This window comes from Erinaceus europaeus, chromosome X (genome assembly GCF_950295315.1).
Source record: "Erinaceus europaeus chromosome X, mEriEur2.1, whole genome shotgun sequence".
Classification (NCBI taxonomy): Eukaryota; Metazoa; Chordata; class Mammalia; order Eulipotyphla; family Erinaceidae; genus Erinaceus; species Erinaceus europaeus.
Genome location: NC_080185.1, coordinates 4,436,304 through 4,459,276, shown reverse-complemented (window position 1 = coordinate 4,459,276; position 22,973 = coordinate 4,436,304). Strand labels below are relative to the sequence as shown.

At 41.0% G+C, this 22,973-nt stretch overlaps 1 protein-coding gene across 4 annotated transcripts in view; it reads left to right on the top strand.

Moving 5' to 3' along the window:
• Window positions 1-22,973, top strand: part of VMA21 (vacuolar ATPase assembly factor VMA21) — a 63,783-nt gene that overhangs the window by 531 nt on the left and 40,279 nt on the right. Inside the window, exons 1-3 of one of the 4 annotated variants that reach the window (XM_060183293.1) lie at window positions 1,128-1,257; window positions 5,812-5,921; window positions 6,649-6,836. The exons of 1 other annotated variant lie outside the window; for it this stretch is intronic. In XM_060183293.1, the coding sequence (XP_060039276.1) occupies window positions 1,193-1,257; window positions 5,812-5,921; window positions 6,649-6,791 (318 nt within the window). In that variant the 5' untranslated portion in view covers window positions 1,128-1,192 and the 3' untranslated portion in view covers window positions 6,792-6,836. Of the gene's footprint in view, window positions 1-1,127; window positions 1,258-5,811; window positions 5,922-6,648; window positions 6,842-22,973 lie in introns of those variants that run through there. 2 more of the 4 variants (XM_060183292.1, XM_007530483.3) reach the window with 2 other exon arrangements.

Genomic DNA, 22,973 nt, shown 5'->3' with positions numbered 1-22,973 from the left:
CACTTACAGAGTCTGTTGAATGGGGCTGGGGGGTGGGAGTAGGGAATGGGCAGAAGAGTGCGGGGAGGTCTGAGTAAGCCAGGTCAGCGATCCTTCATTTGGTAGCAAGAAGGTGGGGTGAAACTTAGTTACCATTTGTTGTTGCTCCACTTTGTATCAAGTTCAAGATACTTTGTAACATACCTTACCCGAATTGAGAAATATATATAATTTGCCTGATTTGAAAGATCATGAAATTCACTAAGTGATTTCACAAAATCACATGGTTAGGCCACACAATGAGGAAGTGTGCAAGCCAGCTTTGACCAAGCCTACTGACCTAAGCCTAGGATCTTTGGAGTTCCCGGAACCCTCAGCTCTCTCGCAGTGTCACTGAGCTTGTTCTCACTTGTTAGCTGGCGAGAATACCATCTGAGACTTATTAAGTACCCTTAGAATACAGGTTAGGCTTTCTAGACTAATTGTGAAATCTACTTGGCGTGGAAGTCTTGCTTGTGGGAGAAAAAGTACTGAGGTAAGCTCCATCTGTTCAGTGTTTGCTGCAGATGCCTGTATGAAGTGCGTAAGCTAGCTCTAGGTTGTTTTAAGTGTAATGTCACAGTCAGGCTCATCCTGAATTATTTTCTGTGAGACTGACTTCAGTTTTTTGTTGTTGTTGTTGTTTGTTTTATACTTTCCTGTTCATTTCTGACAAGTCTTAGCAAGTCATAGTTAGACACAGAGAACACTGATGACATCAGTTGTTTTGTTTGGGAAGAAATCACCAGTTATAGTGAAACTGGCTTGTTCTGGCAGAATTGCTAGCTCCAGCAGCCTGTGGCTGGAACCCAAGGAGAAACTGTGCTGTAAACACTAGACGTTCACTACCTTTCAGATAGATATGCGTGCGCTTAACTATGCGTACTCAACCGTAGATTTTTGAGATTCACAACCTACAACAGAAGTCAAAAGTTTGGGAGCATAAGCTAAAGACAAATGAGAAGGCATTGGAGATGAGTTACCCGTTCTTAAGGTGTGTAGAGTATATGTGTTGGCAGTGTACATGATAATGTTTGCTTGAAGATATGCTTCTGTTTTTTTTAAAAAAAATTTAATTTGATTCTTCCGCTTTTGTTTCCTTTGTTGTTTTATTGTTGTTGTAGTTGTTGTTATTGATGTCGTCGTGTTGGATAGGACAGAGAGAAATGGAGAGATGAGCGGAAGAAAGATAGACACCTGCAGACCTGCATCACCGCCTGTGAAGCGACTCCCCTGCAGGTGGGGAGCCGGGGGCTCGACCGGGATCCTTAAGCCATCCTTGCGCTTTGCTCCATGTGCCCTTAACCTGCTGTGCTACCACCCGACCCCCAAGATATGCTTCTGTTTTTACATAGTTTTTTTTTTTCTCAATGCCAGGTCGGATAATACCCAACAGTTGATCTAAAGGAAAAAGAAAATTAACCCTACCTTCCTCTAGGTTCTCATTTCTTCTGTATTCAGGTATATAATCTAAACTTTCCATAGCTAAGACACATTATGTATATTAACATTGGTTTGTGATTCTTTTTTTTCCTCCAGGGTTATTGCTGGGCTCGGTGCCTGCACCATGAATCTACTGCTCCTGGAGGCCATTTTTCCCACTTTTGTTGCTCTTGTTGTTGTAGCCTCATTGTGGTTATTATTATTGCCATTGTTGATGTTGTTCGTTGTTGTATAGGACAGAGAGAAATGGAGAGAGGAGGGGAAGACAGAGAGGGGGACAGAAATATAGACACCTGCAGACCTGCTTCACCACCTGTGAAGCGACACTCCCCTGCAGGTGGGGAGCCAGAGGCTCGAACCAGGATCCTTACTCTGGTCCTTGCGCTTTGCACCACATGCACTTAACCCACTGCGCCACCCCCCGACCCCCGGTTTGTGATTTTTTTAAGATGCACAGAAAGAGACCACTACACTCAGGTTCCCTTCATTGCTCTGTGAGCCATGCTCGAACCTGAGTTGCACACATTGCAAAGTGGTCTACTATTCCACATGAACTATTTTTGCTTGTCCTTTTTGCTTTATATTATCGTAAGACTTGGGAGTATAGTTTCATGCCCAATGTGTGTGTACACATCACTGTACACCACTACCAAAGTTCCTGTGCCATCATACCACTTGGAGCCCCAACTTTCCTCACTCCTTCCCTCTGATAATCATGGTTTTCACAGACTCTAAGAATCAGTTTGGTTACTACCATATATATATATATATATATATATATATATATATATATTTTTTTTTTTTTTTTTTTGCAAGTTCATAAAACATGCCTTAACTCACTAGAAAAACACCAAAGGATCAATTTTTTTTTGGATCCACAAAAATAGTGAGCACATTTTGACTTTGTGTATTTTTAAAAATTTTTATTTATAAAAAGGGAACACCAACAAAAAACACAGGATAAGAGGGGTACAACCCCACACAGTTCCCACCACCAGAACTCTGTATCCCCTCCCCTCCCCTGATAGCTATACTATTCTTTATCCTTCTGGGAGTATGGACCCAGGGTCATTATGGGGTGCAGAAGATAGAAGGCCTGGCTTCTGTAATTACTTCCCCACTATCGCAGACATTCATCGTCTTTGGATATTACACAATACTTTTTTTAAAAAATATTTTTATCTTTATTTGCTGGATAGAGACAGTCAGAAATTGAGAGGGAAGGGGGTGATAGGGAGAAAGACAGAGATACACTTTCAGCACTGCTTCACCACTTGTGAAGCTTTCCCCTTACAGGTGGGGACCAGGGGTTCAAACCTGGGTCCTTGTGCACTGTAACATGTGCACTCAACCAGGTGCGCCACCACCTGACCCCACAATAAAGACTTTTAAGAAGTTATTATCAGGACACAGGTTAAGAAAGCTTTTGTAGTTAGCTAAAAACTACAAAGCTCAGTGAGCACCTAAGTGGGACATGTTAAAAGATCATTGAAGTCCCAAAAGAAAACTGTGAGCATATCTACATAAATATTTATCCTTGCATATGTTTTAGATTTGAAAGAAAATATTTCTTTTAAAAAATATTTTTATTTATTTTTGGATAGAGCCAAATAAATTGATGGCAGGGGAAGAGAGAGACAGTGAGACACCTGCAGCTCTGCTTAACCACTCATGAAGCTTGTCAGCTATGCTTAACCACTCATGAAGCTTTCTCCCTGCAGGTGGGGACCAGGGGCTTGAACCTGGCTTCTGGCACACTAATGTGAGTGCTTGACCATGTGCGCCACCACCTGGCTTGCCATTCCTCCCCCCCCCCTTTACCTGGTCCCCTTTCCATTTCTTTCTTCCATCCATCCATCCATCCATCCATCCATCCATCCATCCATCCATCCATCCATATATCCCTCCCTCCCTCCTTCCCTTCTTCCTTCTGCCCTTTCTTTATTTCTTTCTTCCTTCCTTTCTTCCACATAGAGACAGAGAGATTAAGAGGCATTGAGTATAAGACACCACAGCATGGGAATTTCCTTCAGTCAGTGGGAGCCAGGCTTGAACAGCACATAAAACAGCCATGTGAACTAGTTTGCCCACCCCAAATAATTCGCTTGAAAGTCAGTATACATACATGATGGCATGTGCTCATGAATTTTACTGAATAATGGATTGCATACTTTAAAATGTTTGTTCATGCTTACTGTAAACTTGTGATGCTTCCTTTTTATTTTTTTTCTTTTTTCCGGGCTACCAGAAACTTCCTAGCAAAGTGCATACATGATGGTGAGAGCCTGAGTTCTAGAGGTGCTAGAGGAATATGCAGGGCCATGTAGGAAGCAGGCTGCTATGTTAAGGGCTCTAATAACTGGGGTGAAGTGAGCATAATTGGGCCCCGACCAAAGAGTCCTGAATTCTTGGGGCCAAGGTGTCAGGAAGCCTCTTTCTTAAAGAGAAATTTAAAGACATTTAAAAAGAGAAACTGAAGCGTCTAGCTGAGAATTTCAGAAAGAGAACAAAGCTCAGGTGTTTACTAGAATCAAAAAGTAGTGTGTTAGCTAGGCTGAGGATAGTTAGACTAGGAATAAGGGGCTGCTGGTAACGGTGCACCCAGTTGAGCACAGGTTACATGTGCAAGGGTTCAAACCTTCAGTCCCCACCTACTAGGTGGGGAAGATTCACAAATGATGAAACAGGTCTGCAGGTGTCTCTCTTTCTCTCCCCTCTCAATCTGTCTGTTCTATCAAGTAAAATCAATTAATTTAAAAAGATTAAAATAGGTAAATTAGGAACAAGAAAATGACCTTAAACTGTCTAGTTAAAGTCATAGGACTGAGCTGGCAAATTATAACTCATTTGGACAGTGCACTGCTTTGCCATGTGTGTGATGACCTTGGTTTGAGCTCAAACCTTCCACACTGAAAGAAGTTTCTGTGCTGTGGCCTCTCTCTTTCTCTACCCGTCTGCTTCTGTCTGAAAAAGTCAGTCCAGAGCAATGAAGTCTTGGAGATGATGAGGAAAAAAAAAAACAAGGAAAGAGAGAGAGAGAGAGAGAGAGAGAGAGAGAGGAAGGAAGGGAGAGAAAAGCCACAGGACTCACCAGTTTTATTATGTGGGAAGTAATATGTGTGGTTGGTCATGGATTCTTGCTGTTTCATTTTCACTAGTGTTGCTTGCTTACACTCATCCACAGGACAAACTTGGACACATAACTGCTTACTGAAAAGTCAGTAAAATGGTAATAGGAACACCGCAAATGGGAAGATGATTTTATTTTGGTGTACTGTTCACGTTTGCATATTTTTAATGCAATTGGGATAGTGTTTTCCAGGGCTTTGCAAGGTTATTCGGGGGGAAGGATCATTAGTATTTTCAGCTCTGAGACCGTATGATCCCAAGTTCATGCCTTTGCAGCTCTGGAGCAGTCTTAGCAAAGCTGTGGACCAACAGGTCCAGTTAAGCTTTATTTACAGAAATAGGCAGTGGGCCTACAGTCCTTTACTGTGCAGACTACTGGCACTTGTGATCTGTCTTGTTCATTTGTCATATGATGATTTTCTGGGTAATCATCAATCTTCTTTTTAATTTCTCCATAAAACAAGGCACATCATTTGCAAAGGAACGGTCCCATTATTGAGCATTTTTATGCTCCCAAGTTTTTATCTGTTTGTTTGTTTTTTGGTATCATTGTGTTGCTCTTTATAGTCTTACGTTGTATATAGCAGTTTATCACACTTCTTTTTCAGGGATCATAGAATTTCTAAAGCTTGATGCTCTTGTTCAGAATAGTTTTATTCTATTTTGTAATGAGACTTTTTTATTGGAGTATTGCCTTGACTTTTAATATAGTCTGTGGAAAATAGAATTCCCTGAATAGAAAGCATTGACTTTAAAGTAGTAGTGCATCCATTTCAGTGAATCTATGTCAAGTGTACTATAGCTACTTAATTACAAAGAAATTGAAGTTTCCTTCAGCTACCTTGAGATTGCCACAGGCTGCTTTTCCTTCTGAGTTTCATACCTTGCTTGGACTGTGTCCAGCTAGCCATCAGCAGCATGCTTTGTGAGGAGCATCCATTAGTAGATTCCTGCCTTCCTTCTCCTTTGCCACATCCATTGTAAAGTCCGTAGTTACAATGGGCCTTTGCACTTGCTCTCTCACTGGTCTGAGTGAGAGGCAGCTTAGCAGCTAGGGCTCTAGGACCTTCTGATTTTGAGTCTTTCTCTCATCGTTGCTTCCAGGGCAGGGACAGAGTTCCCGGGCATCTTCTCTGTGGGTATTTGCTCCCATCATAGACTAAGGAAGGCTTGGAAATGCTGGTACGGCTTCTGATTTTCTCTTTGTCTACTTTATTCCAGAAATGAAAGCTCATTATCATCTACCCTGAAGACGCTCCTGTTCTTCACAGCTTTAATGATCACTGTACCTATTGGGTTATATTTCACGACTAAATCTTATGTATTTGAAGGTAATTTTAGGCCATGAAACATGACATGTTCCCCTTAATGATATTTAAGAACCTATCCTATTATGACCTCTTTATGTCTGTGAATTGGATATTCTTAAATTTCATCTGTTGTGCTTTTCAAGAATTCTGTTGACTCCTAATGAGTCGGGTTTCATAAAATGAACTTTTTCACCACCTATGGTTATTTTAGTTTGACATTATATTCATTTTTGGCTTTCTGTGAAGTAGCTTACAGATCTTTCTTTTTCCAATTTGTTTTATTAGGGAGATAGTAATATAAGTGGCAGTTATTGTTACATGAGTACAATTTCTTATGTCCCAGTGACAGGTGTCTGCCCACTGAAACCACCACTGTGCACCGTGTTTCCAACCTTCTCCTAATTCCCTCCATTTTTTCATTTAAGATCCCTTAGAGCAGGAGTTGGCTGACATTAAGAAGGCCCATTTGGGGAAACGTACCTCCAGTGGCAGACACTGGAAGAGAAAATAGTCCTCTTTTTTATGTCAAAATTCCAAGATGAAGTGATAAATATGATTTTCATTCAAAATAATGTTCTTTAGATTGAAGGCAGTGCGATCTCTAAATGAACACTTTAAATGAATCACCCAAAGACTACTGTTTTTAATGTTCTGACTAGCTGAGTGGATAAATAATAAAATTAGCATGCTTTACTTTCTTTACTTTGATAATTTTTGGAATAAAACAGAAATTTTTTTCTCTTGATAGGCGCCCTTGGGATGTCCAATAGGGACAGCTATTTTTATGCTGCTATTGTCGCAGTGGTCGCCGTCCACGTGGTGCTGGCCCTCTTTGTTTATGTGGCCTGGAATGAAGGTTCAAGACAGTGGCGTGAAGGCAAACAGGATTAACGTGGACATCACCTTTTGAGCGCATTAAAGTGAATTTTTTAAATGGTAAATGCATTTGGGGTATTCATTTCAATAAAGTGAAAAGAACATGTAAAAATCAATCTTAACAAGTCACATATCACTAGTATAAATTTTGATTCTTCAAATATGGTGGTTTGTATCATCAATTTAAATGTATGAATGTCTCATTTTAAATGAGAGTTTAAAACCATTAAATTGGTTTCAAATAAGTATGTTGAATTAATTATACATTATGCTGTGAATTGCTTAATATCATGCAACAGCACTGTTTTATAGCATTATGTCTTTAGGTTGCTTTTACTCCCTAGATATAGTCAAATGTATACATTGATGAAATCTAATTTTTTTTATTATGGTGAAACACTTTCCCTAGCTATCATGAAAAGACTAGATCGCAGAATTTTGTCTTGTAAATTCTCCCAGAAAAATAAATAAATTCTGGCCCCTGGAATTAGTCAAAGTGTCACTGGGGAGCCTTGCATAATGTGTGGTTTCTTAGTCAACAGGACTCTTCCATTATATTGGTTTTTGGGGAAAACTAGGGTAAATCATTCCCATCTATGTCCAAGGACTGGCTTATTGGAGGAAATTGCAATTCCTGTGACCTGCCGGGTTACCCCACCTGCTCCCCAAAGGGCCTTACAGCCCAGTCCTTTGGTTTCAGACCAACTCTTTAAGGATTTGTTCTATCATTCAGCAGTGAAGACAGGCTTCTTGCAAGGCTTATGCAAATTCCTTTTACATGTTTCCTTACTGCTTTTTTTTTTTAAATGTACATGATAAGGATTGATATTTCAATGTATCCATTCTTGCATATTTGGGGAGTGTAAACAGCGAAGATAGTTGACTTTTGTCACCCAGAAGTATGGCTGTGATTTCTAGAGTGGTCTTTCTCATCAGACTTGTATGATCTCTGTGTAGCTAGGTGGTCCATGGGGTCCTTTGTACTGCAAAAATACACTGTGATTCTCTCTTTCTTTCAGGAATTTTAAACCTTATTCATGAAAATTGAGAACATGCACATGTTAGGCAGAGAGAGAGAGAAAGAGGGAGAAAGAGAGAGAGGAAGAAAGAGAGAGGGGGAGAGAGAGAAGAGAGAGAGAGAGAGAGAGAGAGATCCTCAGAGCTCTTACATCTCAGTGGGGCACTTCCCTTGGCAGAGAGCTGATATTTCTTTACTATTCTCAGTCTTATCTTCTTTCCAGTCACATGGATGTAGTCTGCAAAGATACCTGGGAAAATATATATTAAAACTAGAAGGAAATTTAAATTCCATGTAAAGTTACACCAATACACACCAATACACACTGAAAATGTGACTTCAGTTCATTTTCTACAACTTTACCTGGCAGCTATATGCATTATATCAGATGGGTAATTGGCTTTTTTCTAAGAAAAGTTCCTCATACAAAGACCTGGCTTCAAATGTTTGCCATTGTGGATTTGTTTACTCACGCCTATTTTTATGTTGCGGAATGGACAGAAGGAATAGAGATTGTTAGGAATAAAAATCAAATGATTATTTGTGTTTATTGTTGAGGGGAAAAAACACAAAAGATGGTTACTATAGAGCTATTTCTATTGATACAATTAAATGTCTACAGTTGAAATGTTTTATTTTAGCAGTTACTTGAAATGTAAAGTGCTTTGTTAAAGAAAGACTTCAGTTTTAGTGTGAAGTTGTACAGGTCTATAAAATTGTAGACTAACCCAGTTTTAATCTGTGATTCTATGTGGTACTTTTCTAGATGGCCTCTTAGATGCCTTGTCATATTTAAAATTATTCACCCAATTTCTTCTATAATGTCAAAGTTTTCTTGTACATTGAGGACCTTAGACTGTAAAATATTAATATCCTATATCAGATCATTTTTTGTTTTGAGTTCAGATGTTTGCTGAGTAGATAGTGATATGGGTATTTTTCTGCAAATATTTAAGTCAGGGATACTTACAGAAACAGTTGTGATTTCTTCTTGGAAAAAGTCCCAAGTGTTTGTAAGTTAGAATCAAGTGCTAGGATTGATATTTAAGTTTATTATCATATAGGCTTGTTTTCAAACTAGTTATTTTCCCCCTAGGGTTTTAACTGTTATTTCCCTAGTTTGCTGCTGCTGAAATATAGGACATCTGACATACAGATTTATTTTTCAATGTTTAGCTGATTTCCTGTTGCACAGTGTATATACTTCAACATGTATAGAAAGGAGTAATATCTGAGCCGTTATAGATAATTATTCATGGTAGTAATTATTGTTTGAAAACATTGTAAAAATGGCCTTAGTTTTCAAATGTCACTTGAATGACTAGTACAAGCTATGAATTTAATGCCATTTCTTGTGACACTTTTCCTTCTTCTCCATCAATTTTGCCCCCTCACCCTGAGTGTGATTTTTCCTCCTGCCGAGCTAAAACATGCAGTTTCTTGTAGAACACATCCCATGTCATTAGCTTTTCAGGAACATACTATTGTCCTTGTAACAGCAAAACTCAGTTTTGAGTTGAAAAGCTTAAAGCTTCCATTTATAAAATAAGACCTCGTAAAACAAAGCAAACAACAAAAACAAAACAATCTCTGTTTCATGGAAATCTGACAGAATAGCATTGCGAAAGTAAGCATTGCATCGTAGAAAATCTCATCAGCTTTGCCACAAGAGGCAACTGGTTGACTTGCTGGGTTTTTGCCTTTTTTTTTTTTTGTATTGTAAATGTCTTCTTATATCCAGATAGAGGACCCTTCTATTTAGATAATCCCATGTTCATTGTGCTATTGATGCCTAAGTGACGTTGCAGATTGTTCTTAGGCGTATTTACTAGGTAGCTTCACTTCCACAGAGAGTTTGCCATTGTCTTAGGTCAGCAGCAGACTTAGGCCCAGTCTTTCCTAGGTGTCAGGCAACATTAGCAATTCAGACTAGCTTCTTACATTGAAGAGAATTTGTTCAAGAATAGGACTGGAGCACCAGAGCAGCTTATTAATAACTTGGCAGGATTTTTTTTTTTTTTTTTGTAGGGGAAAAGGTCACCCGAGGAAATAAATTTTTTTCAGTGACGTTGGGAACCTAACAGTAAATATATATGACATGGAATCTATGAATAGCTTAAGCCTCTCTGTCCACTAAAACTGTCCACTTCCTGGGATCCCCATCACCCGGGCCATGCTTTCCTTGCCTGTTTAGTTGCTATGTGTACTTGAAACTAATACCTGCTTTCCTTTTAAAATGTTCTGTAAGTCATATTTGTCAGTTACAGACTAGTCTTCCTTTTACTCGTGACTTTTCACTGAGGAGTAATAATAGCAATAGCTAACAACATCTGCACAGCACCTTACAGTTTGCAAAAGTTCACATACTCTTTATTTTGAGTTTTGCATAGTGAACCTGTTACGAGATGCCTCTTGGCATCAGTGCTACAAATGTTAGAATCTTTAAACCACTAGTCACTGAATGTGCTGTAGTTTTGAATATTGAATAGTGCTCTGACTGGGGCAGGGCTTAGATGCGCTATGTCGAAAGCTGTGTGTACTTAGCGAAATGGGGGGCTGGAGTTCTTTCGCCACTTGAATCATATTTCCTTTTGTAAGTGATGCTTTTCTAACTGTTAACTGGATAGATTTTGTATTCATTGTATCCTAGCCTGTAATTTGTATAAATTTACCATCTGTTGTCATTAAAAAATGTTCATAATGCCACTTTGAGTGTCCTGATTCAATTACTAGTAAGTTCATTAGTCTCTAGTTTTCTACACTTGGCCTCTTTAAACCATAGAGAATTCATCCAAGGTAGTCATGGTAGACTAGTGCAGACTGATGTGGGGGAGTGAGGGAGAAAGAGACAGGAAGGGCCTGAGCTATTCCACCAGTGGTGGGCCACTCATACTGGTAAGTCATTGGGGAAAGTAAGATTCCTTATTTGTGACTTTCTGAAAAAAAAAAAAAGATAAGGGAGAAACAGCATAATGGTCATGTAAACTGTAATGGCTGAGGCTCTTAAGGTCCCAGGTTCAATCCCCTGTACCACCATAAGCCAGAGCTAAGAAGTGCTCTGGTTAAAAAAAATAAATAAAGTCACTGACTTGGTGGCTCCACTCTGGCTTCTGTGAATAATGCAGCTACAAACATAGAGGTGTATATGTCCCTTCTGACTGGTGTTTGAGTGCCCACTAGATAAATGCTCAGGAGGTCTTGCTGGGTCGTAAGGTACTTCCATTTTCATTTGGTTAAGGACTCTATACATTGTTCATGTCCTGGAACATGATGGCAGAGGAAGACCTAGGTGGGAGTGGGGGTGTTAGAGGGTTATTCAGAAACGTGAGAAATGTTACACATGTACAGCTACTATATTTTCCTGTCAACTCTAAACGTTTAATGCTCCAAATAAAGAAAAAAATTTCTCCATACAGTTTTCCAAAGGGGCTGTACCAGTTTGCATTCCCACCAGCACTGTAGATGTGCTCCCCCACTTTTTTTTTTTTACAACCTCTCCAACACCTGTCATTCCTGGTTTGTTGATGGAAACCATTCTGTCAGTTGTGAGATGCTATCTCAGTGTAGTTTTAATTTGCATTTCTCTAAGATAACTGAAGTGGAGCATTTCTTTACGTGTCTGTGGGCCATGTGTCTTCTTTAGGAAACTCTTTAGTTCTTTGGCCCACTTTATTACTGGGTCATTATTTCTTTTTTCTTTTGTAGAGATGTAGCAATTCAGTTTAAATGTTCACTATTAGTCACTTGCCGCATGTATGCTGTGTAAATATCTCCTCCCATTTACCAGTTGTCTGGATAACCTTGTGTAGTTTACTCCAGGACTCTGCTCTGCTCTGAAGCCCTGGAACACATCCCCTCTCTCAGCTGCCCCTACCCCAGTCTTCCCCACAGTCTGTGGTCCTTTGGAAACCCAGGGGCACACAGGAGGCACACTTTTCTGTCTGCACACAAGTCCGGCAGTAGAGTGGCTGGAAGTGTGCTTTGTGAACACAGCGCCCAGGGACTGCCCTGGCTTGAGGCCTCCTGGAACACAGGCAGGCCAGTGCTTCAATAGAAGCCTGCTGAGGACATGTGGCCCACTGTCAGTAGTGCTGACAGTCATTCTGGCTCTGGGTTCGAGGCCAGGCCAGTGCTCTACTGCAGCCACCAGAGCTGATCACATTTAGCTCTGGCCTGTTAATGCGCACATCCAGAATGAATCGGTAGAAATGAACTCTGCTTTCCTCACCTCTGAAAACTATAGAAATGTATGCCTTAAAGAGAAACACTATATTGCATAGCCAGATTTTGTTGCTTTACAAATATTCACATTAGAAGATGCAAATGTTTGTGGGCTATGAAAAATGAAATCTGTTCACATTTCCATATTCAATTTCCCCCCTAAAATTGGATGTAGTGCAGATTGAGAACTTTATGCATTTTTCCCTTAGCATTTCTGTTCGTTATTATGGGACAAACAGTCCTCTGCCTCTGCTAAGTGCTCACCCTTTGAACTCAACTGAAGCCAACTAGAATTATGAAAAGTTTAGGGACTAGACAGTAGCTCAGTCGGTAGGTCATGTTCCTTGCTGCTTTAAACCCTGGGTTCAACTCCAAGCACCTCATGGGAGTACCTTGGATGACACTAGAGCAGCTCCACGGATGCTGGAACAAGAGCTATTGTCTTTCTCTTCCTCTCTCCCTGTCTGCCTCTTACCCTCTCCCTCACTGCCTCTCCCTCTCCCTCTTTTGCTCCCTCAGTCCCTTCCTCCTTCCATCTCACCCCAAAAAGTAAAGAATGAAAAAAATTGTTTTGGAGGCCATTCATGGTGGAAGTGTGAATGCATAAGGCCCCAGGGCCTTGGTTAACTGGGAGATGCTCCATTTTTAAAAATTTTTTCATTGGGGGATTAATAGTTTACAGTAAAAAGTAAAATGCAATAGTTGGAACATGCATAGCATTTCCCAGTTTTTCCACATAGGAATTCAACCCCCACTAGGTCCTCCTCTGCCTTCATGTTCCAGGACCTGAACTCCCCCCACCCCCAGAGTCTTTTAGCCTTTGGTTAACTGGGAGATGCTACCTTTTTATTCAAAAAGTTATATTTATTTATTTATTTATTTATTGGATATAGACAGCCAGAAATCAAGAGGGAAGGGGACATAGGGAGACAGATACCTGTAGCCCTGCTTCCTCACTTATGAAGCTTCCCCTGTGCAGGTGTTTTTTTTTTATTTCTTTATTGGACGATTAATGGTTTACAGTTGAAAGTAAAATACAATAGTTTTTACATGTGTATCATTTCCCAGTTTTTTCTTTTTTTTACCAGAGCACTGTTCAGCTCTGGCTTATGGTGGCATGGGGGATTGAACCTGGGACTTTGGAGCCTCAGGCATGAGAGTCTGTTTGCTTAACCATTATGTTATCTATCCTCTTCCCTCATTTCCCAGTTTTCCACATAACAATTCAACCCCCACTAGGTCCTTTTCTGCCTTCATGCTTCAGGTCCTGAACTCACTCCTCCCAACCCCAGAACTTTTTTTAGCCCTTGGTTAACTGGGAGATGCTACATTTTAAAAAATTTCTTTCTTGGTGGATTAATAGTTTACAGTCGACAATAAAATACAATAGTTTTAACATGTGTATCATTTCCAAGTTTTCTACATAACAATTCAACCCCCACTAGGTCCTCCTCTGCCTTCATGTTCCAGAACCTGAAATCTCCTCCCCCCCACAGCCAAGGGTCTTTTACTTTGGTTTCTTCTTCTTCTTCTTCTTCTTCTTCTTCTTCTTCTTCTTCTTCTTCTTCTTCTTCTTCTTCTTCTTCTTCTCCTTCTCCTTCTCCTTCTCCTTCTCCTTCTCCTTCTCCTTCTCCTTCTCCTTCTCCTTCTCCTTCTCCTTCTCCTTCTCCTTCTCCTTCTCCTTCTCCTTCTCCTTCTCCTTCTCCTTCTCCTTCTCCTTCTCCTTCTTCTTCTAGCGTTTGCCCTTCTTCCTTAGCCAGTCAACAGCGTCAGGTTGAAAGCTGTCAGGAGCTGCTTGTTGCTGGCTTTGAAAGTGACTGGGATCCATGTGGATTCAGTCGGCTAGGAAGGATCGTCAGTTTCCCCAATGAATGGGTACTCACGGGATGCACCACGAGAAGGTCGATCCAATGCAATACACCAACTCCAGTCCAAGTTCTGCTTTGTGTTTTGTTTCCCTTCTGATCTTGTTTTTCAAGGTCTATGAATGAGACCATCCCGTATTCATCATTGTCTTTCTGTCTGAGCTCACATAAATAACGTGATTCCTTCAAACTCCATCCAAGATGGAGCTTTTTAATAGCTGAGTAGTATTCCATTGTGTATATAGACTGCGACTTGCTCAGCCACTCATCTGTTGTTGGATACCTGGGTTGCTTCCAGGTTTTGGCTATTACAAATTGTGCTGCTATGAACATAGGTTTACACAGATCTTTTGGGATGGGTATATTTGGTTCCTTAGGATATATCCCCAGGAGAGGAATTGCAGAGTCATAGGGTAGGTCCACTTCTAACCTTCTGAGAGTGGGAGATGATAAATTTAAGAGAAAATAATAATATTTGAGTGGGAAGTGTATAGAAGCTCAAAAAAACAAAAAAGAGCAAGTAAGAGAAGGCAGAACAGCTCCTCTAGCTTGACAGAAGGGCCTTGTCCCACCATGGCAGAATGAATTATAGACACCTCCAGGAGCCCCACTGCCTGCTAACAGGCTCTGTGTACCCTTTCCCCTTGGATAGGAGAACATGATGGGATGGTATAGTCACACACCACGTAAAGTTGGAGGTGGGTTGAGAAGTGCTTCCTTTGTGAGCATCCATCACAAGAAGTTACAGGCTGCCATGCACCTATTCTTGTATAGGAGTCGGTGTAAGTGTGTTGCTGGCTACCGGCCGAAACACAGTTATAGCAGGCTGGCTGCTTTAATTATTTTGCTGAGGTGGAGCCTTGTCACACGTGTGCTCCCAGGCTAAGCTGTGGTGACGCACCACAATTCCAAAGGTTCCTCTTGTACCATAGCACCTCCTATGCGGTGGCAGGGCTTGAAACTGAGCTGTGTGCATGGCATGGCAGGTGCCCTACCCTGTGAACTATCTCTTCGGCCTTTCCATGGCAGTTAACGGTATTGTCAGTGTGCCTGGACTTCCGTGGCAGAGAAACGCAGATGTGGTGGTTCAAGCAACACGGAAATCATTGTCTCCCATCCAGGGTTGAGGCCATGTTAGGACTGGCTTCTCTCTGGCTTGTAGATGACAGCCTCATCCCTGTGCCCTCGCTGGCTCTTCCCTCTGAATTCTTGTACTCTTATCATTTTAAAATTATAAATATGTATTCCTTTATTAAATAGAATGCATTCATTTATTTGGGTATACAAAGAAATAGAGAAGCAAGGGAGTGACAGACCCCAAAGACCTGCTTCACTGCTCTTGAGGCTTTCTCACTGCAGGTAGGAACTGAGTGAGGGCTTGAACCCAAGTACTTGTGCATGGTAACAGGTGCTCCCCCAACCTGCCCAAATCCTTCCCAGCCCTCCCTCCCCAGAGTCCTTTGCTTTTGTGCAATAAACTAAACCCAGCAGAAGCTTTTACTATGTTTTCCATTTCTGTTCTAATTTCTCAGTTGCTAAGATTGAGTATTCATCCTCCTCATTTTGGCTGATCTCATTGAACATGATTCTTCAAGCTCCACACAAGATAAGATGAAGGAGATGGCTTGGTTGTTTTTAACAGCTGGGTAATACATATTACAATTTTCTTGGCTACCCATCTATGCTTGGGCATTTGAGTTGCTTCCAAGTTTTGGTTATTACAAATTGTGCTGCCACGAACTGGTTATCCATAATCTCTATATAGGTGCATTTGCTTCCTTTGGCTGTATATCCAGGGGAGGGTCATAGAGGAGACCCATTTCTAGCCTTCTTTTTTTTAATTATTATTTTTTTTATTTGAGAAAGGATTAATTAACAAAACCATAGGATAGGAGGGGTACAACTCCACACAATTCCCACCACCCAATCTCCATATCCCACCCCCTCCCCTGATAGCCTTCTTAGATGTCTCCAGACTGTCTCCACAGGTGTAGGGCCAAATTGCATTCCCACTCACAGTGCTGGAGAGTAATTTTTCCCCTTTTTTGCCCTTGTTGTTTAACGTTGCTGTTATTATTATTGTTGTCATTGCTGTTGTTGTTGATAGGACAGAGAGAAATCAAGCGAGGAAGGGAAGACAAAGCGGGGGAGAGAAAGATAGACACATGCAGAACTGCTTCACCGCTTGTGAAGCGACCCCCCCTGCCAGTGGGGAGCCAGAGGCTCGAACTGGGATCCTTACACCAGTGCTCATGCTTTGCACCATGTGCGCTTAAACCGCTGCGCTACCGCCCGACCTTCCTAGGAGAGTTCTTTTACCCCCACAACTTCTCCAACATTTGTTGTTAATGTCCTTTCTGATTTATGACTCACAGAATTTCCGATGTACTCACAGGAATAAAGTGGTATCTCACTGTTGTCTTTATTTGCATTTGTCTGCTAATCAATGACTTTGAGCATTTTCTCAAAACTCTGTTGGCCCTCTGTATCACTTTCCAGGTGAAGGTTCTCTCCATGCCCTGTTCCTGTTTTCTTTTTCTTTTTTCTTTATGGGGGGGTTTAATGGTTTATATTTGGTAAGAAAATACAATAATTTGTACATGCATAACATTTTTCAGTTTTCCACATAACAATTCAATCCCCACTAGGTCCTCCTCTGCCATCATGTTCCAGGAGCTGAACCTTCCCCTCCTTTGTCCCTGTTTTATAATGGGGTTGTTTGTATTTTTGTTCTTCAGTTTACTGAGTTTGTTATTTTGGATATTAGTCTTTATCTGCTGTATATCTTATACAGACCTTCTCCCATTCTATAGGATGTCTTTCTATTTGGGTGCTGGTTCCCTTTGATGTGCAGAACTTTAGTTTGATGTAATCCCATTGTTTGTTTGTTTTGTTTTTGTTGTTGTTATTGTTGTTGGACTTGAGTCTTTTGAAGACATTTTTCTGTAATATAGATCATGAACGGTTCTGCCAATGTTTTCTTTTCTGTATTTGATGGTTTCTGATCTAATGTCCATGTCTTTGATTCACTTGGAATTGACTTTTGTGGATGGTGATATGTAGTGGTCCATTTTCACTCGTTTGCATATTTCAACCCAATTTTCTCCACCCCAACTTGTTGAAGAGACTCTTCTTTCCCCGTCTAATGTTTTCAGTCTCCTTGTCAGAAACTGCTTGTGCTGAGGTGTAGGATCTAATTTCTTTTTTTTTCCCACCGTTTAAAAAACTTATTTATAAAATGGAAACACTGACAAGACCATGGGATAAGAGGGGTATATTTCTATACAATTCCCACTACCAGAACTCCATACCCCATTCCCTCCCCTGATAACTTTCCTATTTTTACCCCTCTAGGAGTATGAACCCAGGATCATTATGGGGTACAGAAGGTGGAAGGTTTGGCTTTTATATTTGCTTCCCCTCTGAACATGGGTGTTGACAGGTCGGTCCATACTCCCATCTTGTCTCTCTTTTTACCTAATGGGGCATAGCTCTGGGGAAGTGAGGCTCCAGGACACATTACTGGGGTCGGTCGGCCCAGGGAGGTCTGGCTGGCATCATGGTATCATCTGGAACCTGGTGGCTGAAAAAGAGTTAAGATATAAAGCAGAACAAATTGTTGACTAATCATGAACCTAAAGTCAAGAATATTGTAGATGACGATTTGGGGTCTGTGTTTTGGAAAAAGCTGGTAGGTCTATTTTAGGTATATTCCAATTGGCCTGGGCCTTATATCTAATATACAGGTGACCTTAGTTATTGTCTGGGGGGATGGTGTCATAGTTGGAAAAGGGACCAGAAAGCTAGACCAGGGAAGAGAGTAGCTCCTAAATATGGGAAAAGTATATAAATATACTTATTTATATATTATATATACTTATAAATATATTGCTAACTGTAAACCCCAGCAATTTGATCTGGATCTAATTTCTGGGATTTCATTTCTATTTCATTGGTTTCCATGTCTCTGTTTGGATCCAGCTGTTTTGATTATAGTATGGGCTCTTAAAATTGGTGGGAAATTTTCTTTAAAGGAATAGAACAAAAGCTACAATACTTTATCTGGAACCAGAAAGTCCTAGGCTTACCAAAGCAATCTTGAGAAAAAAGAATATGGCTGGAGACAGCACACTTTCTGATCTCAAACTGTACTACAGGTTACCGTGATCAAAACTGCTTGGTATGGAACCAAAATAGACACACAGACCAGTGGAATAGAATTGAAAGCTTGTTTAGTTCTCAGCCAGATTTTTGCCTAAAATCCTGGTGATCTTTGTGGGCAGTTCAATATCTGATGCCCCCAAGTTCACAGGTTAATGCCTCAGAAGTTCCCTACCTTCTGTCCTCAGACTATGTTCTCTTCTCTGTAACTACAAAAATGGCACCAGCTGCCACTGAGTATGGCTTTTTAAGTCATGAGATTCTCTCCCTCATTCCTTTTCCATCAACTGACCACATATGCCTAAACCCAATTGTGGCTAAATGACTGACTTACTTTAAAGTCACAGTTGTTAAATTGGTAAGTTTTCAGATGATATTTTTTTTTTTAAATTTTTTTTTATATTTATTTATTTTCCCTTTTGTTGCCCTTGTTGTTTAACATTGTTGTGGTTATTGATGTCATTGTTGTTGGATAGGACAGAGAGAAATGGAGAGAGGAGGGCAAGACAGAGGGGGAGAGAAAGACAGACACCTGCAGACCTGCTTCACCGCCTGTGAAGCGACTCCCCTGCAGGTGGGGAGTCGGGGGCTCGAACCGGGATCCTTACGTCAGTCCTTGTGCTTTGTGCCACCTGCGCTTAACCCGCTGCGCCACCGCCCGACTCCCCTCAGATGATATTTTTTTTATATTTGTTGCTTTAGCTTTTGGATCCTAATGGCAAAGTGCCACTGTTGGGAAAGGGTGCCATCCATACCTCTGCAAGTTGGTTGGTTGTGGTTAATTTTTCTAGCAAATGTGGAAGACTGAGCCAAACTCAGGGCTTTAATTGTCAGATAGCTTTTTCACCTTAAACACTGGTGAGTCCTTATTGGTAGTTCACTAACCTGTACCCTTGATTTCACAGGTTAAGCACCCAGACCCACATTCCTGCCACCAGCAATGTGCCTTGCTTCTTAACCTCCCAAATGGCACCAGCTGTTACTAAGTATTACTTCTTAAGTCCTAACAGTCTCTCCCACACCTCTTTTCCATCCACCGACCACATATATCTGCATTCACCTGTGGTTTAATGAGTTTCTGAAGAAATCCAGAATATATTTTGTTGTGTCTTCAGGTAATTTTTTGTTGCACTATCTTGTTGATCAGGGGAGCTACATGAGGCAGCTGTTACTCCATGGTCACACCTCTGGAAAAGCCTCAGGAAAAAAAAAGCCTAATAACCAAAACATACAAAGAATTCAGCAAACTTTGCACCAAAAACACAAACAACTGCATTATAAAATGGGGCAAGGATATGGATCTAGAAGGGCCAACAGAAGAGACCCAAAGGGCCAACAGACAAATGAGAAAGTGCTCAAAATCACTGGTAATCAGAGAAATGCAAATAAAAACAATGAGATACTACTTTATATCTGTGAGAATGTCATTAAAAAAGACAGTGACTGGTTTTTTTTTTTTTTTGTCACAGGCTCTTTGGAATAGAACTAAAATAGGTCTACTAGCTATCTAAAAAATGGAGACACCCCCTCCAACTCTTCATCTGCACTATTTCAGCCTTTCTGTTCATTATTAGTAAACAACTTGTTTGGCTTTATATGTTAACTCTCTTCAGCCACCAGGTTGCAGATGCCAGCATGATGCCAACCAGAATTCCCTGGACAGACAACCCCACCCCACTAGGGAAAGAGAGAGACAGGCTGGGAGTATGGATTGACCTGTCAATGCCCATGTTCAGCGGGGAAGCAATTAAAGAAGCCAGACCTTCCCCCTTCTGCATCCCATAATGACCCTGGGTCCCTACTCCCAGAGGGATAAAGAATAGGAAAGCTATCAGGGGAGGAGATGCAATGTGGAATTCTGATGGTGAGAATTGTGTGGAGTTGTACCCCTCTTATCCTATGGTTTTGTCAATGTTTCTGTTTTATAAATAAATTTTTAAAAAAGGACAGTGACAGTGAATGTTGGGGAGTATGCAAGGAGGAAGGGACACTTCTACACTGCTGATGGGATTGTAAATTGGCTCAGCCCTTGTCGAAAACAGTTTGGAGATTTCTCAGAACATTAAAATGGACCTAACTTTTGACCCAGCAATTTCTCTCCCAGGGATTTATACCAAGGAACTGAAAAGACTGATTAGGAGAGCTCTGTGGGGGCCAGGTGGTACTGCATCTGGTTAAGCACACACAGTGCTCAAGGACCCCAGTTCAAGTCCCCAACCTCCACCTGCAGGGGTGAAACTCACAAGTGGTGAAACAGAGCTATAGGTGTCTCTCTGTCTCTTCCTTATCTCCCTTTTCTGCTCAATTTCTCTCTGTCTCTATCCAATATAAGTAAATCAAATATTAGAAGAAGATATATATGTATACCTATGTTCATAGCTGCACAGTTTGTAATAGCCAAAACTGGGAAGCAAGCCAGATGTCCTACATCAGATGTGTGGCTAAAAAAAGTTGTGGTATATATACACAATGGACTATTACTCAGCTGTTAAAAATGAAGAAGTTGTCTCCTTTGATCATCTTGGATGGAGCTTGGAGACATCATTTCAAGTGGGATAAGCTATAAGAGACAAATACTGTATGATCCCACTTATAGCTAGAAATTAAGTAATAAGGAAAGAGTTGGAAAACACAAAGTAAACGTGGCCTAAGTGTGGTGTATTGCACCAAAGCAAAGGTTTCAGGAGAAAAGGGGAGAAACACATAAAAATAAAGTCCTATAAAAGGAAGAAAGAAAAATCTCTTAAGTTGTAAATTAAAAAGCAGACCAGGCGGTGGTATACCTGGTTAAACACACACACTGCAATGTATGTGTATCTTGGTTGTGTGGGGTGATTAACACACAATACGAGCAGAAGCTGCAGCCCCTTTATGGGTAGTTTTTTGGCTAGTCATCAGCTCTTTAAAACAGCAGTGTCCCAATGGCAAAGCAAAGTTTACGGCAAAATTGAGTGGGAAATATAGTTACCATATTCTCCCCCACCCTAGCCCAGAACATCAGCACCTCAAACCAGAGAGGTGTATGTGTTCATTTCAGTAGTCACACACTGGACAGGAGGGCTCACACTCCCACCTATGCCGTCTGTGGTGGGGACAGATGTAGTCTGACCGGCATCAGCCATTGTGGGCTCACTGCCTTAAACATCCTACCTCCCTCTCCTCTAGTTCTGGGCAAGCACTCATGTTCTCACATTCTCCATAGGTTCTCCTTTTCCACAACAGCATTTGGTTGGAATCATGGCAGTGTGTCACATTTTCTGCTTGGTATCTCCCACCTGACAGTATTCACTAAACATTCTCCCTGTCTTTTCTGTGTCTGACAATTTATTTCTTCTTAGTTCTGAATAATGGTCCATGACCTGGACCTGGACCTGGATGTACCACAGTTTCTTAATTATTTCACCTTTTGATGGCTGTCCTGGTTGCTTCCAGGTTTGGGCAAATATGAGTAAAGCTGTGATAGCCCACCCATTTTCTGTTTCATTTGGTGAAATATGAGAAGCATACTTGCTGAATGTCATAGTAAGTTTTATGAAAGACTTTCAAACTGCTTCCCAAACTGACTGCACCATTTGCACTGCCACCAGCGGTGGGTGGGAGTTCTTACTTCTCTACATCATCACCAGCACTAGGGCTTGTCAGGGTGCGAGGCTTTCACCAGCCTCAGAGGGCTGGAATGGGATCTCATTGTTATTTTTATTGGCAGTCCCTTAATGACGTATGAGTTTGAGCTTTCATATGTTCAGTCTTCATTTGCAAGCTTTCTTTGGTGAGGCATTAAAGCGCATCTTGAGAATAAATGTTTTTAAACAATTAAGAAGCTAACAAACTTGACAGATGTTTTCAAAAGACTTCTTGTGGGAGTTGGGCGATGGCCAGTGGGTTAAGCGCACGTGGCGCCAAGCACAAGGACCAGTGTAAGGATCCCGGTTCGAGCCCCAGGCTCCCCACCTGCAAGGGAGTCGCTTCACAGGCGGTGAAGCAGGTCTGCAGGTGTCTGTCTTTCTCTCCCCCTCTGTCTTCCCCTCCTCTCTCCACTTCTTTCTGTCCTATCCAACAATAACGGCATCAAGAACCACAACAATGTTAAACAACAAGGGCAACAAAAAGGGAAAATAAATAAATAATAAGAAAAAGAAAGACATCTTGTTCATTTGGTTGCTGCTTTCCATTGTCACTAATAGGAAAGTTTTTTTTAAAACTCAAAGTCCGCAAATGAAATATATGAACCAAAATACTCAGTGTTTATGAAGCACATTGACTGAGGAGACAGATGAGGTGAGCCCCTTCTTGCGACCAAATGTGCTATCAGAGGCAGGTCCTTTCCCTTTCTGACTGTCACTGTCTTCTCTAAAGTGAAATGAATGGTTAAGATGTGTTCTAAAGTTCACGCAACTTTGGCTTTCTTACTTTCATATTTTCTGTCAGTTGGAGACATCTGATCCTTTGATTGCCTCATGGTACATTTAATCTTATCTGCTTGAAAATTTTCCATACTTCTCCTCTACTAAGATGAAGAACTTTCAATGAGGCTGAAACCTAGCAACCAACTCTCTTGAAATCCCTCACTGGATGTGTTAGACATGGAGTGTATCTGGGGAGAGTATATACCACAAAAATGGTAACCACGCTTCAACATTAATTTCATTTGGTGACTCACCCACTCTGTCATCCAAAGATGTCATTGATCTGAATCGTGACCTTTTCTTCTATCTCATATCATTAGAATAATGCCAGTAAAAGGGCAGTGACTCACCACTAGAGCAGATTCTTCCCGAGAAAATTAGCACAGCTTTGTCATGGAAATCTTGGCCAAAGGGTCTTTTATTAACTTTACCTGGTGATCAAGCCTGTCCTTCACCTTGCTTGTTAACGACCTCTTGTATAATATGTCCTGTGGATTTAATGCACCGGTCATGTTCTTTTGTTGAT